The sequence below is a fragment of the Galeopterus variegatus genome, unplaced genomic scaffold (assembly GCF_000696425.1).
Source record: "Galeopterus variegatus unplaced genomic scaffold, G_variegatus-3.0.2 Scaffold7164, whole genome shotgun sequence".
Taxonomy (NCBI): Eukaryota; Metazoa; Chordata; class Mammalia; order Dermoptera; family Cynocephalidae; genus Galeopterus; species Galeopterus variegatus.
In genome coordinates, this window is record NW_007733275.1 from 24,075 (window position 1) to 40,669 (window position 16,595).

General features: G+C 37.5%; 1 protein-coding gene across 1 annotated transcript; it reads right to left on the minus strand.

The window, feature by feature from the left end:
* Positions 1-286: 286 nt before the first annotated feature.
* Positions 287-14,774, minus strand: LOC103607140 (alcohol dehydrogenase 1C). Its single transcript, XM_008591678.1, has 9 exons — positions 14,658-14,774; positions 11,433-11,534; positions 10,681-10,819; positions 8,634-8,721; positions 8,317-8,536; positions 5,840-6,100; positions 3,804-3,939; positions 3,082-3,220; positions 287-515 (listed from the first exon to the last, which is right to left on the minus strand). Exons 1-9 carry the CDS (start codon positions 14,673-14,675, stop codon positions 491-493), a joined length of 1,128 nt encoding a protein of 375 aa, XP_008589900.1. The 5' UTR covers positions 14,676-14,774; the 3' UTR covers positions 287-490.
* Between the last annotated feature and the right edge of the window lie 1,821 nt (positions 14,775-16,595).

Here is a 16,595-nt window from a genome sequence, read left to right on the forward strand (position 1 = left end):
GTGTATTTCATAGAAAGGGAAATACAGACAGTGGAAATAGGTGTAGAAGTAGACCACTTAGAGCCCGATAGGTCATCATGTGTATGTTGGGGGCAAGTGGAGGGTCCCCTCCACTGAGTTTCAGTGACTGAGGGTTACAAAAAGCAAAAACTTCAGGAAGTCACAAGAAGTATATGTCCTCAATGAAAAAGAGACGATAGTAGAATGATTAAGAAGGAAAGTTTATTGACTTCAATTCCCCAGGTGATATTCAGCACCTCATTGAGAGAGCTATCTGGTTTGGATTTAATGTTTGAATGAAAATGATTTCACATCAACATTGGTTTCTTCTGGAAAGCCCCTATGTTATGCATGTTATTGATTAATTGATTGATTGATCGATTGATGGCATCTCTGAAGAATAGAGTTCATGAGGTTGACCAGTTGGTGTTCCACGTGACACAGGATGCAGGAGGCAGAAGATGCCACAAGGGCAGACATCTGTATGGTCTCAAAATGTCAGGATGGTGCGGATACTGCAATAGGAAAGAGAAGATATTGTGTTGACATTTAGACAATTCACAGTCTTCCATGGGAGAGTCCAAGGAGCCCTTGAAGTGTCCCAGTGAAAATCTCTGTTTTTCCAGCCACTCCATTCTCATTTCTTTGCATTTAGGTCAAGTCAAGTAAAAGGGCAGTTCATCTTTTCCTGCTCTGTCTTGTGTTTTCTCCAATCTTAAGCTTACTCATAACATCATGAGTGCCACTGTCATTTAGAGTTCAATTCTATGTTATCATCCTTAGGGATTCATTTTTGAAAGCCCATGTGCCTGGAATAATGAGGAATATAAACCACAATGACTAATAATGTGTAATAACTTCCTGCTATTTGCAGGTGCTTTTAATGCATTATGCTATTCAAATCTCAGCCTAAACAACAATGCTACGAGGTAGGTTCTCATATTATTTTCATGTAGAGACTATAAAAGCTGAGACTTAGAGTTGTAACTTGCTCCAGGTCACACATCTCGTGTGGGGTGTTGAGATTCAAAGCTAAAAACAAAGTTGCACAAATTAGAAGATGATAGATAACTTGCAGGAAAGAAGTGATCATTTAATTATGTTAAGACCATGTTGGAGGTCTAATAGAGTTTTGATACTGAGATGATTAAGGATTCTTCAAAGAGGATAATAAATTTGATTTGTATTAATTCTTCATTCTTGTGAAGATAAGAAATGTAGCATTTACACTGGAAATAACACCTGTCTAAAAATCAACTTTTAGAAAATGATAATCTTGTCTCCTTAAAAATGTTTACATATATATGTGTATGTAGTACATGTATATAATAACAAGATATATACATAATGTAGAAAATACAGGAGAGTGTAAAGAGGAAAGTAAAAATAATCTGCTATCCCACAACCTAGAGATAAACATGTTAATATATTCTTGAATTTTTATCAACTTTTTCTAGACATGGTGCATTTTTTATTGTTCTTTTTGAAAATTTGGAATTATATTGTCTATAGAATTGATATTTCTATTTTATTAGTCTACAGTGACATAATGACAATTTCCCAGTGCAGTGAAATTATTTCTTTTTAATGGCTTCATTGATTTATAAAGCTTGTTTGGAATTTATTTAACCATTCCCTTAATGTTGGACTTTTAGGATATTTCTGATATCCTAGAATATTTTTGATATTATAGATAACAGGTAAACATGCTTAAACATGTGTTTAAACATTTGATTATTTATGTAGAATACATTTCTAGAAATGCAATTACTGGGGCAAAGGGTCTAAGAATTTATAGGTTTTCTATAGCAAATTACCAAATGGCTTTCCTTAAAAACTGTAGAATTAATATTAGTAGAAGTACTATATGAAAGTACCTATGTCACCTTACCCTTACCACTGTTGACCATAACAGTTTTTAATCTTTGCTTATTCTTAGGATTTATTACATTTCAATATGCACATTCAACTATATGACATTGTCATGAAGTGAATTTAGTTGATCTAAAAAATTCTTTTGTTGCACGACACTGTCTTCTGGTTTTGATCATCTGTATATTTGTCATCAACTCTCCAACCTGCTGGAATGATGAAAGTTATAACCAACATTTGATGACTGTGTTCTATGCATGGTTTAATAGAAAGTGGATTGGCTTTGCTAACAAACAGATCTAACTTGGTTTTTGGCTCCCCTGACTACCACCTGCATGATATTAGCCAAGTCATATCCTTTCTGAATCCCAGTTTTCTCTTCTCTAAGATAGTGAAATTGGGACTGGCATATCAGACTTGTTTGGGAATCACATGAGATAATGCAGGTTAGACACTTAGTACAGTGGGCCAGTTTATTCCTCCTTCAATAATATTCGTCAGATGAAGTATCTGGAACACTATGTTCTGTGAGTGCCTAAGAAATGCTATTTAAAGTTGAAAACCTCATAGAAAGAAGTGTTGGGTAGCAGAAAAAGCATGGACTATGGCGCTGAAAAGTGAAGATTTGACTGTCTGTTACTAGTTATGCCTCATGGAAATGAGGGTGACAAAATTCATCTTCTTAGGCAGTTGCAATGTTAAATGTTAGAGGTGAAAAATTCTTAGTAACCTGAAAAAAGAAATAACAATCATTTTTAAAATGAAAAACTGTAAGATTTGTATAGAAAAGAATTCCAGTGTAGATTCACCTACTTCCATAATGAAAGTTTTGTGGTTGCTGTGAATATGATTTAAATTTACAGCCATTAAATTTCAGCCTTATTTAGGTGGCCAGGCAGAGACCTCAGTGACTCTATGTTATAATTATGATTGTGTGACCGTTCTTTTTAATCAAAGGTGAGTGTTCTCTTGTAAAGAAGGCTGAGTGGCTCTGGTCATTCACAGTCGCTATAACCAACATAATCTGACTTCAGCAGAATAGGACACACAAAACACTGTTCTTGGCTTCTCACAGTGCGATGTTAGAGGTTTTACATGCAGAGACTGAACTGGTGATGGAAAACCAAGACACTCCAATTGGTTCTCATCCTCTCCATTTTCATTCTCTGTTCATCAAGCCCCTACCATAAGGAGAAACTTAAAATCTACCTCTTTCCAGAACGCAGCAGGTCAAATCCTTCATTTATTTTTTCAAAAGGTAAAACATGGGTTATTAATGGATCCAGAGAAAACTTCTTAGCCATAAAATCAGCAACGAGTTTGGGAATATCATCTTTACTCTTAAATCCTGAAAAGGAGACATATCATGGGTAGATTCATCCACGAATAAGTAGTAGAAATGGAGAGGAGACTTTCCAAATAAAATTAAAATGGAAGTTTATAAAGAGTGCTGCATTCCACAGACTGCTATTACTGAGGTTGATAAGAGATAGAGTGCTTCAATACCCTTTTGAAGTGCTTTGGCTTTTAAAAGAGTCCTTAGTTACTATCTCTCTCATAGAGAAATTACAGTACAGATGATTATGTACTATTATTAATCATAATCATTTAATTACGATTGATGTTAAGGAGCAAATACAATAGTTACTTATATTTGGGCAATGAGTATAGACATAAATGATTGCTGTAGATTTCCAAGTGTAAAAAGAATGGTTCTGAACTGTCCTAATTAGTTTATGGGGACACCAGAAAGTTTATCTTGGTAACTTCTGTCTGCATTAGATCCACATCTAGTGGATTTAAAATCTATAGAGCCAACAGGATTTTCAGCTTATTTTTACTCCATTGCTTTTCAAAACCTGGATTATCACTTGGAAAAGGTAAAAAGTTCATAGGATAGTTAGAATTTGGCCTGAAGCCTAAGTACATACCACCAAAAACTGCTCCTTTCCAGGTGCGTCCAGTCAATAGCAGTCCAGGGTGTATTGAGAGGTCTTGGGAATCTGGAGGTACCCCTACAATGACACTTGTGCCACATGAGTAGTGGCAGCATAAAAGGGCAGCCAGCTGGAATAAAATCAATAATTAGTATCCTTACAGTAGACCCTTGACAGTCCCTACTCATGACAGAAATTATCGTGTATTACTGACTTAGCTAGATTGTGAATGCGTGAAGGGAAGAGATTATGTCTTTTGCTTCTCATTTTCCTTCCTGATGAAGATAGTGCTATGGCTTTAGGAAATGTCCACAATATTTTTAAAGGCAAAATGAATGAATGAATTTTGTGTTTTTAATTCTTCCTTGTAATGTAATAAAGGGGCAAACATCATTATAAACATGCAGAAGTCTAGTTTCTGAAATAGAGCACTGTTTCCTCATCACATGATTCTCGGGCAATCAAGGAGTTGCTTCATTCATTTATTAGGTGGGTATTTTGAATGTGGTACTTTGAGCCAGGTATTGTGATGGTGAACAAAATATAGTAATTACATCATCATATTTTGTCTCTCATCCAGTTGATGGTTTCCCTTTTTAATGGATCCCTATTTTACTGTCCATTTCTAAAATGGACATGTTGAAAATGTATTTATCTCTCAAAAATACATATTGCTTTTATTTTAAACTACACCTATTATTTTGGAATCTTAAAAGACAGTCTAGAAAGTGTTTCCCCTGTAGTCAGGAGTTTGAACACATTCTGTATTAAGAAAATGGTTTAGGATCTCTTGATATACATAATGATCAGTCCTTTAATTTTGAATTATGACATTTAGAAGACCAGATATCCTCAGAACTAGTGGCTATCAGACATTTGGTATCTTCAAATAAAATAACAATCCACTTCCCCATACAAAAGTGGAGGGATAACAGTAGAAAAAGAGCATAAAGAGGAAAGATATAGCCTTGGAAATAGTTGGATTATCTTAGAACTTCAATCATCTCTGTGTACTCTCCCAGTGCAGGCTGCCAGGGGCAATTTTCCCCTCAGGGTGCTGCTGCCCATTACCAGCACTGCTGGGACTTGCTGGAGAACTTCAACAGTGAGGACTTGTTGGTTTCTGGGGACTTTTTCAACAGGATTCTAGAAAAAACTTGTTAGGTGAAAGATAGCTGGAGATGTGTTCCCCATAGAAATTAATGATTTTGGTAATTATTAGAAAGTAATAACATGTATATACAAAGATGATGTGGGGACTTCAAGAGTGGAAATAGTATTTCATGCCAATAATGCCAGCTGACAATTACTGAGATCTTTACCACATGACAGATAGCACTGTGCTAAAGATTTTACATGTGTTATCTCATGTAATCCACAGACAATGCTATGAGATATGCATCTCTAAATTTGGGGGGTGGTGAATTCTGTTGACTCTTTAAAGTCTTCAGTCCAACATAGATATTGGTTGCCAGTCATGTGGTAGGCATTGTGCTGCCTAGGTGGTAATACATAGCGAGGCATTAAATTAGTCACTTTCTGTTAATACTTGCCCTAAAATTCCTTATTATTTCTTCTGGCCAGAATATGATATGTGAAAAAGAACTGGAATTCATAAAAACATATAAAAATTGTTAAACTATTTTTGTTAAGAACGTGGGAGAAAATAAAACTTGCCAATTTGAGAACAGCGTGTGTACTACTTATATTTACTTGACTTTGAAATTTTTTACTAAAAATTTATAATGGAAATTTTTAAGGGCTTAGTGGAAAATAACAAGCTTTTTTTTCTCTGTTTAAAGATGAAATATAATTGAGACAGGATTGCTTAGCTTACAGAATAAAAGATTTCTCACAGAAATAAACAATCCAGGTAACCAACAAGAGATGGAAAATTGCCATTTATCCTTTAAAAATATTTATTTTATATTACATATATATTATATTATAAATATAATATTTATATTCTGCTTCTTAAGCATTCTCCAGACTGCAGAAGGAGAAATCTCTAGGCATGTCATGGTACATACCATGGTGTCAAGCCGACCAATGACCTCAAAGGAAAAATCCACACCTCCATCGGTCATTTCCTTTAGCACATCCTGGATGGGTTTCTTGTAGTCTTGAGGGTTGATGCACTCAGTGGCCCCTACCTCTCTGGCCTTTGCAAATTTGTCCTTGTTGATGTCCACTGCAATGATCCTGGATGCTCGGGCTGCTTTACAGCCCATGATAGTGGACAGACCCACTCCTCCCAGGCCAAACACAGCACAGGTAGAGCCTGGGGTGACCTGTGCTTACAGAAAATGCACAAATGGATCAAGCAATCAATGATTGTTACAAAGTGCATTAGCTTTATACATAGCCATGCCTTGTCCGTTAGCAGGGGCTAACTGTGATGTTCAACCTGCTGTTAAAACTTCTTTGGGCTTCAGTTAATTCATGTTTAGATTTGAGGAGGTTGAACTAGTCCAGTGGTTCTCAAACTTGCTGCACATTAGATTCATGAGAAACATAAAAAAATCCCAATGAAATCAGAATCTCTGTAGGTGGAACACAGCCCCCAGGTGACATTAATGGGAAACCCAGGCTGAGAACCAGTGGGCTGGATGATCTTTGAACTCTAGACATCAGTGACTATGATCTTGAAGAAAATATCAATGGCTAAAATCTATCTACAGCTAGCTTCACTGTCTCGTACATACACAAGGACAATTTTCAGAAAATGAAATAAATGGAAAAGGTTACTCCAAGTGACTGAAAAATAATCCAGTCAAACTCTCAACAATTCACTCCTTGGCTGATTAACTTTCAGCAGTCATGACCAATATAATGAGAGCAGTAATTAGCTTTGACACATTGAAGAGTTATCCTTGGCTTAATGCAAAGCCCAAACAGGGAAAATTCAGCATGTACCTTTAAGATAATGAGAGGGTACTTCAAAACATTCATGGAAAGATTTGTATTGTCTTTTAATTCTATTTTTTCGTAATCTCTTTGAAATACTCTCATACAGCTTGAGACCACTGTGATCTTCATGCGTCTTTATCCCTGCTTTCTAAAATGCACTAATGAAAATAACGCAACAAAAGTTGGTTTATATTTTAATAATGAATGAAATTTATTATCATGAGTACTGTCAGCTTCTGCTGTGTGGGCAAGGTCACTTACACCACCTGCTCCATCAGAAGAGACAATGGTTCAAGGGACTTAGTGCTAAAGTCACGGAAATTTGGAAAAGATGTGATTTAAATAGTTTACGTTGGCCAGGGGCTGTTTAATGAACCTAGTCCTCTCTGGTCAGAGTGGATAATATGCTGTTACTGTTCTGTGTGATCTCATTGTTACATTCCCTTAAGGGTGTCTATGCACTCATTCATTCACCAAATTTTATTAAATACTGTGAGGTACAAAACCACTTTCCACATTACTTAGAAAAATACGAGGCTTGTCACTATGATTTTAAAATGCTAGTGATTGAGTATTACAATTTAACATCCAGTAGGAGATCTGAGAAAGATATTCTAGTCTCAGCTCTCATAGTAACTAGCTGTGAGATTTTGGGCAAATGGTGTTGTGTCTCTGGGTCTCAGTTACATAAAATGAAAGATATTACTGGATTTTCAACGTTCTAGGAAGAGGAGCCCTTAGAGACTTTCTCCTTGAAACATACCACTTCTAAAGTGTGTGTGTGTGTGTGTGTGTGTGTGTGTGTGTGTTCATGGCAGGGGAGGAGAAGCACCAGTGAAATCTCATAATAAGTGGAGCAAATGCATTATTAAAGATTCATTTACTTTCCTCCCAGGAATCCACAGAGCAGGTGACCCTCAGTTTGCAGGTGTATCAGGTAAGGATTTGGAATTTACTTTTGATTGTAATTCTGGGAGTGGGGGAACCATGGACTAGATGCTCCTCAAAGGCAAACACTTCATTTCATTTACTTTTGCTGCCTCAGAACTTAGCAGAATGTTCTGCACCTGATGAATGTGGACGTGCTCTCTAATTGTAGAATGAATGACTATATGAGTTCCCAGCCCCCAAATGTAATAGATCCAGAAAGAACAAATATAGAATAATTACTGAAAATGAAATCTTTACTTTTTCTTAACTAAGTATCAACAAATTTTCATCTGTGATGAATGGTGACTTTTCAAGGACAGACTCTCAATTCTTTGGGGGCCATTTTTCTTTTTTTTTTCCTTTTTGTCTTTTTCCGTGTCCGGCAACGGATCGCAACCCTCGGTGTTGCTCCCGCGCCTCGCTCAGCCAGTGAGCGGGAACCGGTCTGTATGTGGGATCCGAACCCTCGGTGGGAGCGCCGCCGTGCTTCCCAAGCGGCGCACTATAGTAGTGCGCCACCGGGCCGGACCTGGGGGCCATTTTTCTATTCATAATCCATACCCCAAGTCTATGAAGTATCATCTCTGAGTGTTGTCAGCAATTGCTTCCCTTTCTGTTTCTGAACAGTCTGATTGTAACTGATTCTATGGCCCATTGTCATTCCTACCTTGGCAACTTTGATGGCAGACCCATAACCAGTTGAAAATCCACAGCCAATGAGGCAGACTTTCTCCAGTGGTGAGGCTGCATCAATTTTGACGACTGCAATCTCATCCACCACTGTGTACTGAGAGTAGGAACTGGTAGTTAGGAAGTGATGGACGGGCTTCCCCCTGCAGGTGAACCTGGTGGTGCCATCCTGCATGGTCCCACGAGGATTGCTTAGACTGGTCAGTGGAACACACAGACACACAAGGGCATGAGATAGGAGTGTAACTAAGGTGAAAACTCATGGGCTGTGCAAAGACAGTATTAGAAACCTACTCGTTTTTCAAGCAGAGGTTGCTTTCCGGGTGTTTACAAATTCTACATTTTCCACATTGGGGATTAAAGAGCGGGATGACTTTGTCACCTGGAGGGATATAAAATAAATTCTTAAATTTCTATCCAGGAATTAATAGAGCAAGAACTTGAAGCTAACATGTGTGTACTGGAGGAGTGTGTCTTTAAAAAGAATTAGAGTCTGATCATAGCTATGTCATCAGTCATTGCCTGTTAGTTATTGGTTTGAGTTTATACATGCCTGAAAATTCCTAAGAGGAAATGCAAATGCAGAAAACAACATGGATTTCAAAAGTTATTTCCAGTGTATTAGTGGTTAACTTTTATTGCATGCCTGATTTCTCCTGTGGTTTTTACAACCATCATCTTATTTTATCCTTAATTAATTAAACCTTAAATTTCAGTGCAAGTATAAATATAAAATTTTTTTTTCCTTTTTGTCTTTTTTCGTGACTGGTAACGGGATCGCAACCCTCAGTGTCGCACCCGTACCGCGACCGGCAATGGGATCGCAACCCTCGGTGTTGCGCCCACACCGCGCTCAACCAGTGAGCGGACCGGTCTCTATATGGGATCCGAACCCTCGGCAGGAGCGCCGCCACGCTCCCAAGTGCCGCACTCTACCGAGTGCGCCACCAGGCCAGCCCTAAATATAAAATTTTAATTGCAAGCGGGATGCCATAATTCCACTTGATGTTGGGAAGAGCTGGTATTTTGTAATACTTTGGATTACCAAAAAAGTGGGTATTTTGATAACCAATTCTTCATTTTTCTATGCTTATACTTAACAGAAAGTGAAGGCTTTCATCAAAATCTTGGTCCATTTTTGAGGAGAACAACAAAAATGAAACAAAGATTTTAAGAAATTCCATTGAAAACCTCAGCCCTCAACAACGAGTTAGGCACTTTCTTTTAGGATAAAAACTGATTTTTCAGATGTTTTTAGCTGATGACTTATGAATTACCTCCTTTTCTTGCTTTGGTGAAGAAAGTAGTGGTGAAAAGTAAGGGTGTCATTTTCTTCCTAAATTCTTTCTAACTAAAGGAAGTATTAAGATCTGAAACTCAAATTAGACAGATTATTTTATGCCTTGCTGTTCATAGTTTAAGTATTTGGTAATTGGGAAGGTTGAATCTTCTGACTAAAGTAATCTTTTAGAATTGAACATACTTGTTACTTTTAATCATCTATGCTACCTATCCCACAAAACCAAGGAAAATGTTTGGCCCACCACATCTTATAGATAAACTTTATGTAAAGATGCTGGCATGGAAACTTTCTATTTATTCACCATTCATCACTAAAAATATGTATATTAACATACCATATAATTAGGATAATAAATACAGAAAATAAAATACGTAGTAATTTGTAACCAGTCACATGTAACCACCGCTAAAGGTAATAGAACAGACACTGTTTATGGCCCGATGCCTTCTGCTATGTTTCTTTCACTTCCTTCCATCTACTCTGTTTCATTGGTTCCATGTTCAAGAAATAAAGGCCATATTGGAAGAGAAAATTAGTACATGGGCTCCTCTTACCTCTTATGACAAGATCACATTGATTCGGTTATAGCCTCACAGACACTATTTTGTGAACTCCGCCCAGACTGTTTTCATACACTCATCTGGGGACTCAGAACAAAAGCTTTCGCTGTTTCCCTTGTCCCTCCTGTGATTCTGTTTGGGCCCTGACAGAAGACAGAGCTCAGCACCACTACCATGGACGTTACTAGATTATGAACTCCACAGTGGCAGGCACTGTGTTTCTTTGATCCTCATGTGCTCCCAGGCCCAAAGCTGGTACCTGGCATCTAGTAGATCCTCAATGCAGAATTGCTGCAGGAGAGAATGCACGAGTGTTGAAGGTGTGTGTGCTTAAGCCGGGCAGGGAGAGAGGGAAGGAGGAAAGCCCTCAAGTCCCAGCTTGGCCACGACCGTGTGCAGGTTGATCCATTGCTCATTGCCTGTTTTCTCATCTCAGGTTCCTGCATCACGGCACATCCCCTGAGTGTGACTTCTGTACCTGGTTTTACTGATGTCACCCCTTCTCCAATGCTCTCCACGATGCCCGCTGCCTCATGGCCTACAATCACAGGGAGAGGTGAGACCATGTTTCCAGTAACCACATGGTCATCTGTGCGACATACTCCTGAGGCCACCATCTACAGAGTAAAGAGAAGATGGTTAGATTCAGAGAATATTATGACCGTCAACTGGATTTAACATATTCAATTTCCTGAAATTGAGCTTCTAAAGAGTTTTCAAGAATTTTGCTCATAATTCCTACTTTTCCCAAGTACAAGAGATTCAGTTTTCCATAAGATTTTCCAGTCCAAAGCTCTCCTTTATCTTCCTGTTCTTAATTGAACAATTTAGAATAATCTGTGAAATAATTGATCCTGAAATATTTATCTTACATAATAAACAAGAATGCATGCATTTTACATAAGTATAAATTGCAGTATAACACCAAGAAAATATCTAATGTAAATTGATTTTGAAATCTTAATATATATCTTTTGTTCTTTTCTTTTGTACAAGTGTGCAAATTCTTCTTTATTTTACTAAAATTATACTGTACATACTCCTTGGTCACTTTTTAAAAATTTAACAATTTTCTGTTTGTATCTCTACTTGGCAACAAATATAAATTCATTTACTGGATGACCATGTACAAAGATGACCAAGTACAATGAATCTTTGTTTTCTTCCGTTTTTAATATTCTCTGAATTTTTAAAAAGCAAAAATAATAGAAGTAAAAAAAAATGTTCCACCTTAATACGAACTTCATGGGCCTTAGGAGGTGCTACCTCTACCTCCTCAATGGAAAATGGTTTCTTTAGCTCCCATAGCACAGCTGCTTTGCATTTTATTACCTGGAAAATTAAACAGATTGATTATACAGGTAGTTCCCCATTCTTGAAGTCAGGGATTATGTCTTTTCTTCTTTATAAATGCAGAATCTAGCCCCACATGGTGACTAAAAAGTGCTCCATAGAAGTGACCATTCTTGGTTTCCTAAGAGAACAAAAAGACCTTTTTAAAAATGTGCAAAGCATGAAAAAACAAAACCAAAATGTGTAAAGCAATACTATAAGAAAAGAAAAACAGAATTAAATATAATAAGACATTGAGATAAAATGGAATATGTAATTTTAGACCATCCTCATGTTTTTCTCCAAAGGTGTTTATTCCTGATATTTACTGATGCTGTCCTAAAATCAGTTGGTTATCCATTATTGTTAGCTTGTAAGTGAAATTGTAAGTCACTATGATTCGAGGACAGTCAGTGTCTGTTCACAGAAAGTCTGTTGCTCCTTTGCTCAATGTTCTGCTGAAGCCAAAGGATCTAACGGTTACGTCCTTGCCTTCCTGCCTAGGGTGGCTTCTCTTTGTCTCTCTGCCTATTCTCCTCCTTTGATCTGCTCTGCTCACCACTTCTGTGTGCTACTCGTTTGCACCCCTCATGTGAAACTTAGCTTTGGCCGCCTGTTTTGTTATCTAATTTATGTGTGGAGACTCCTTCCAGATTAGATTTGAGCCAAGAATTGCAGAGGTTAAAGCTCACGGCGTGTGTGTGTGTGTGTGTGTGCACATGAACACACACTCACCCACACACATACATTTCAAAACTGGAAACCGTGTTTGAATTTCTTGCTGATACAGCGTACTCATAGACGTTCTTAAAGAGAAACGTTGAACCTATATTTTCAGGGCTTGGGAATGTACCATTAAATCTGTCTTCTGTGCTGTAAAGCATGTACATTAAGAGAGCTTTTTTCCCAGTGAGAATTGACATAATTGTAAATATGATTTAAAATTCAATCGAAATTTATTCTTGTCCAGTTCATTTTCAATTCAATACCTTTGTCGATTTTTTTCCACATTACAGGGTGTTCGCCATGGTCCATGATAAAATATGAGAGCTCTTGGAAATAATACACTGGCTCGAGTAGTGGGTAGGTCCTGAGTATCGGGTGCCTATGATTGGCAGGCATGTCGTGGTCTGTTTCGGGTGAGTTACACATTTTATCTTTATCCTCACAAGGATGCTACCGGGACAGTGTTGCTGAATTGTTGACCTCATTTTACATAAAAAGATTGAGGCTCAATTGACTCAGTGATTGAATAATTTCGCCAAAGTCACAAAGCTGGCTGTCTGGAGAATTAAGATGAATCTATCCTTACATTTTCACCACCCCACGGTGGAGAAAGTTATGAAAATGTCAAAGAAAACAACCACAACAATATTGATAGCAGTTACTATCATTTATTGACTTATTTCTATGTTCCAGGCACTAGTCTATGTGCTTCATGATTTTAATTTATGAAGTTCTCAGAACCACCTCATGAAGCAGATGTTAGTGCTCTCATCATTTAGCACTTGAGGACAATAAAATGCAGGAAGGCTAAACGTAAACGAAGTGTTATCCGAAGCTAAGTCGTTGACGTTGCACCAGAGCGGGGAGCACTGACCGCCTCTTTCAGCACTTCCTATTGTCATTAGGACACTTGGCTCACGCTTCTGCTCTATGAACTCATTGTTTCTTTCAAGCTGAATTTTGGGAGATTTAGTTTTTCCTTTTCCTATCTATTTTTCATTGGGAGGAGAATATGACACTGTAGATATTAATCAGTAATGAGTAAAAATAAAGTGAGTTAGAATGAGGACACAGATAATCACAGACTTCCGATTTCCAGTCAATCTTGTTGATAGGAGGCTGTTGTGCCACACAGTATGTATAGAAACGTCAGAACCTCAGACTGAACTATCATAGTGAGTTATTTTACTGCATGATCCACTCCTAACTAATGAATGGACTGGAAACAGTTGTGTAGGCTTTGATAATTAAGCAATTAAAAAACAAGAATTGGGGCTGACCCCGTGGTGCACTTGGTTGAGTGCAGCGCTGGGAGCGACGTGGCCGCGTGTTCATATCCTGTATAGGGATGGCCGGTGAGCTCACTGGCTGAGCGCAGTGCGGGGGACACCAAGCCAAGGTTTGCAATCCCCTTACTGGTCACAAAAAGGACAAAAACCAAAAAAAAAAAACCAAGAATTTTTTATATTGAAAGGTTGCACCCGTTTCTCTGTACCCATAAACACATCGAAGAATAAGTATAACTTTATGGCATGTTTAGAAGCAAATATCTGTGGTCCTAGTGCTAATAAGTGATTTAAATTGTATTAGCACTAATTTTCTATAAAATCATGGTGACTTTTGTATGGAGAAGATACTGTTCGGTTGTTCAGGAGGATTTCTGTGAAGTTTGCCTGAATTGTGCATAACGGGCTCCTTTTAATCAGAATGTGCATGTTGAAGTCTTGTTTAACTTTGATGATTGTAATGGTTGAGATCAATATGTCTTTTGTAAAAGATTTTATAGTAAGGTTAAAAGGATATTCCAAATTCCTCTGAATCAAATTCTTCTCCTAAAACTTTTGTCAGACTTAACTCTTCTGTGTCCATAAAAACATTATGTTTTTGTTTTTGGTGGCTGGGTGGTGTAGGGATCTTAACCCTGGACATAAGTTTTATCAGCACCATGTTGTAAACAAGTAAGCTAACCAGCTAGTCTATAAAAAAGAATATGATTACAAAGAATAGCACATTTAAATTATGAACACTTAAATGGCATATTTATATTATTCTTAATATAAAGATAATTTCTGTTTAGAGAGTTCGAACTTTAGATTTACATATAGTCACCATTACCTTGGAATATACACTGACTTTAACTACTAAAATTTTATTTAATGTAAGAAATAAAGACTTCAATAGGTACAGGTTCTATACATTCTTGTGAAAGATGTTTAGAAATAGCATATTTTCATTGTTGTTCAGTATACTTTGTGTATTGTAGCATGGATTGCATATTGTATTTTAGTGTATCTTCTAATTCAGATATGAATTTTAAATTATTTATTAAATACTGTATCCGTTCATTAACTCTATTAATAAAAATATATTTCCAACAGTAAAATCTTTTTTGCTTACTTTTCCTGCTGTGCTCATGTTGTTTCTGTGTTCTGTTGAGATCAGGAGACTGGTGAATCCTTGTGGACTTCCTCCTTGCTCCAGCACATGAATATATATTGCACAGATATTTTGCTTGCTTGTGTAATACCCAATTCAACATGTGATCTGGATCTTTAATCTGCACTCATCAGCTATTCTCAGACCAAGTCATATCAAAAAGAAAAGGGCACTGAACCAGCATTCAACCTTGACTTTGTAATATGTCAATTTTGAAAAACATTTTGTTTTTATTAGGTTAAATATTTCCCTACGCATGAATTTTAATCTCTCTTCCCCTCTCTCTTTCAGATTTCATGTTTTTCCTCTCTGCATCTTACATAGGTCATTCAGAGTACTGTTTTCCTTTCATCTGTTCTAAGCTCCGACTTGGAATCCACAAGATGCAGTTAGGAAGGAGAAGGAAGCAGGACCAATGAGTAGGACACAGGTAGTGGAGCCAGAGGAGCGAGTTTGATCCAGCACTTCCTTCACTAGTGCAGAATCAGACCACCCAACCAGTCACAGCAGAGGTCCTGGGCATTTCTGCTCCACACAATATCAACCAGCAGTGACTGACCATCTCCCTGACCAGGCACTGAGCTGGGTCCAAGGGGGAGGCAGTGATGAATAAGAGATGGCCTCTACCCATGTCAAGAGGCAGTGTTGGGCAGTGGTTAGGACATGCTTGTGGGATCAGGCAGACCCTATTCCTTGCTAGTTGCATGAGCTTGGACTTATCATTTAACTGTTCTTTGCCTTAGTTTCCTCATCTGTAAGATGAGGATGAAAAATCATACCACTTCAAACCACTTTTTTGTGAATAAATAAAACAATCCATTTAAAGCACCTATCCCAGATCCTTGCAGGTAGGACAATCTTCACCAAATACTCACTACAATCACTATACATGAGAGGAAGCTCACATGTATATTGGGGGGAAAGGGCATACAAGCAAGCAAGTCAGCATATCTGGGCAGTACTGTGTCACAGAAGGATATTTTGGTTGAAAAACTCAAGGAAGCTTGGTAGAGAGCAGACTTCTACATTGTAGATTAAATAATGATTATTTTGACAAATAGATAAAAAAATATCTCATTTGGGCATTTTAGTTGTTTTTTGTTCAATGCCACAAGTATGAGAAAGAGAATACGAGTTTGGTTTTTAATAAATATCAAGACTTGTAGTGACACTTGAGAGTCATAGTGCATTTAATTACTTAATTATATGTAGTCTGTCAACATATATTCATAAACATAAACTGTATGTTTTTCAGAATTGTCAAGGGAACAACATTTTTGTTTGTCTGTTACCACCTTTAATTACACAGGTGTAGAAAGCCTAACTATCTTCAGAGGTGTCTCAAAGCTGGTAAGTGGCAGCAGCAGGATCCTAAGACACATCCCTCTGAATCAGAAGCCCATGTTCTTTTCACTACTCTGTGGGAAAGGAGCAGGACAGGACAGAGTTTAAGACATTCAGCTATCTCCCCACAAAGGTAGCCTCTATATTTTGCGAGGCCTAAGAAAAAACACTGTAACTGGCAAGGATCTCAGAATCATGCCATCCAAATTCTTCCTTTTATGGGCCAAGTGACTTGGCAAAGCAATGTGGTTAATATTTATTTTAAAAAAATTGGAAAGGAAAAAGATATAACTGTTCTGGTGGGTGCATGAAGAGTCAAACTGCTTTCAAATATTTTCGTGTTGAGGCAGGATAATGAGCAAAAAATTTAAGCAGCTATGGAAATGTGTTTAATCTACCTAAATCCAACACCATAAATCAAACATTTCACTTTGACAATGAAGCCAAAGTTGGTGAGAGAGTTAAAGTTATCACCTTTTTCTCAGTTAGAAAATATTTTGCCATCCTTGACACTGGTTCTGGCATAAAGGGCAAATATAGAATATTGAAAATGTT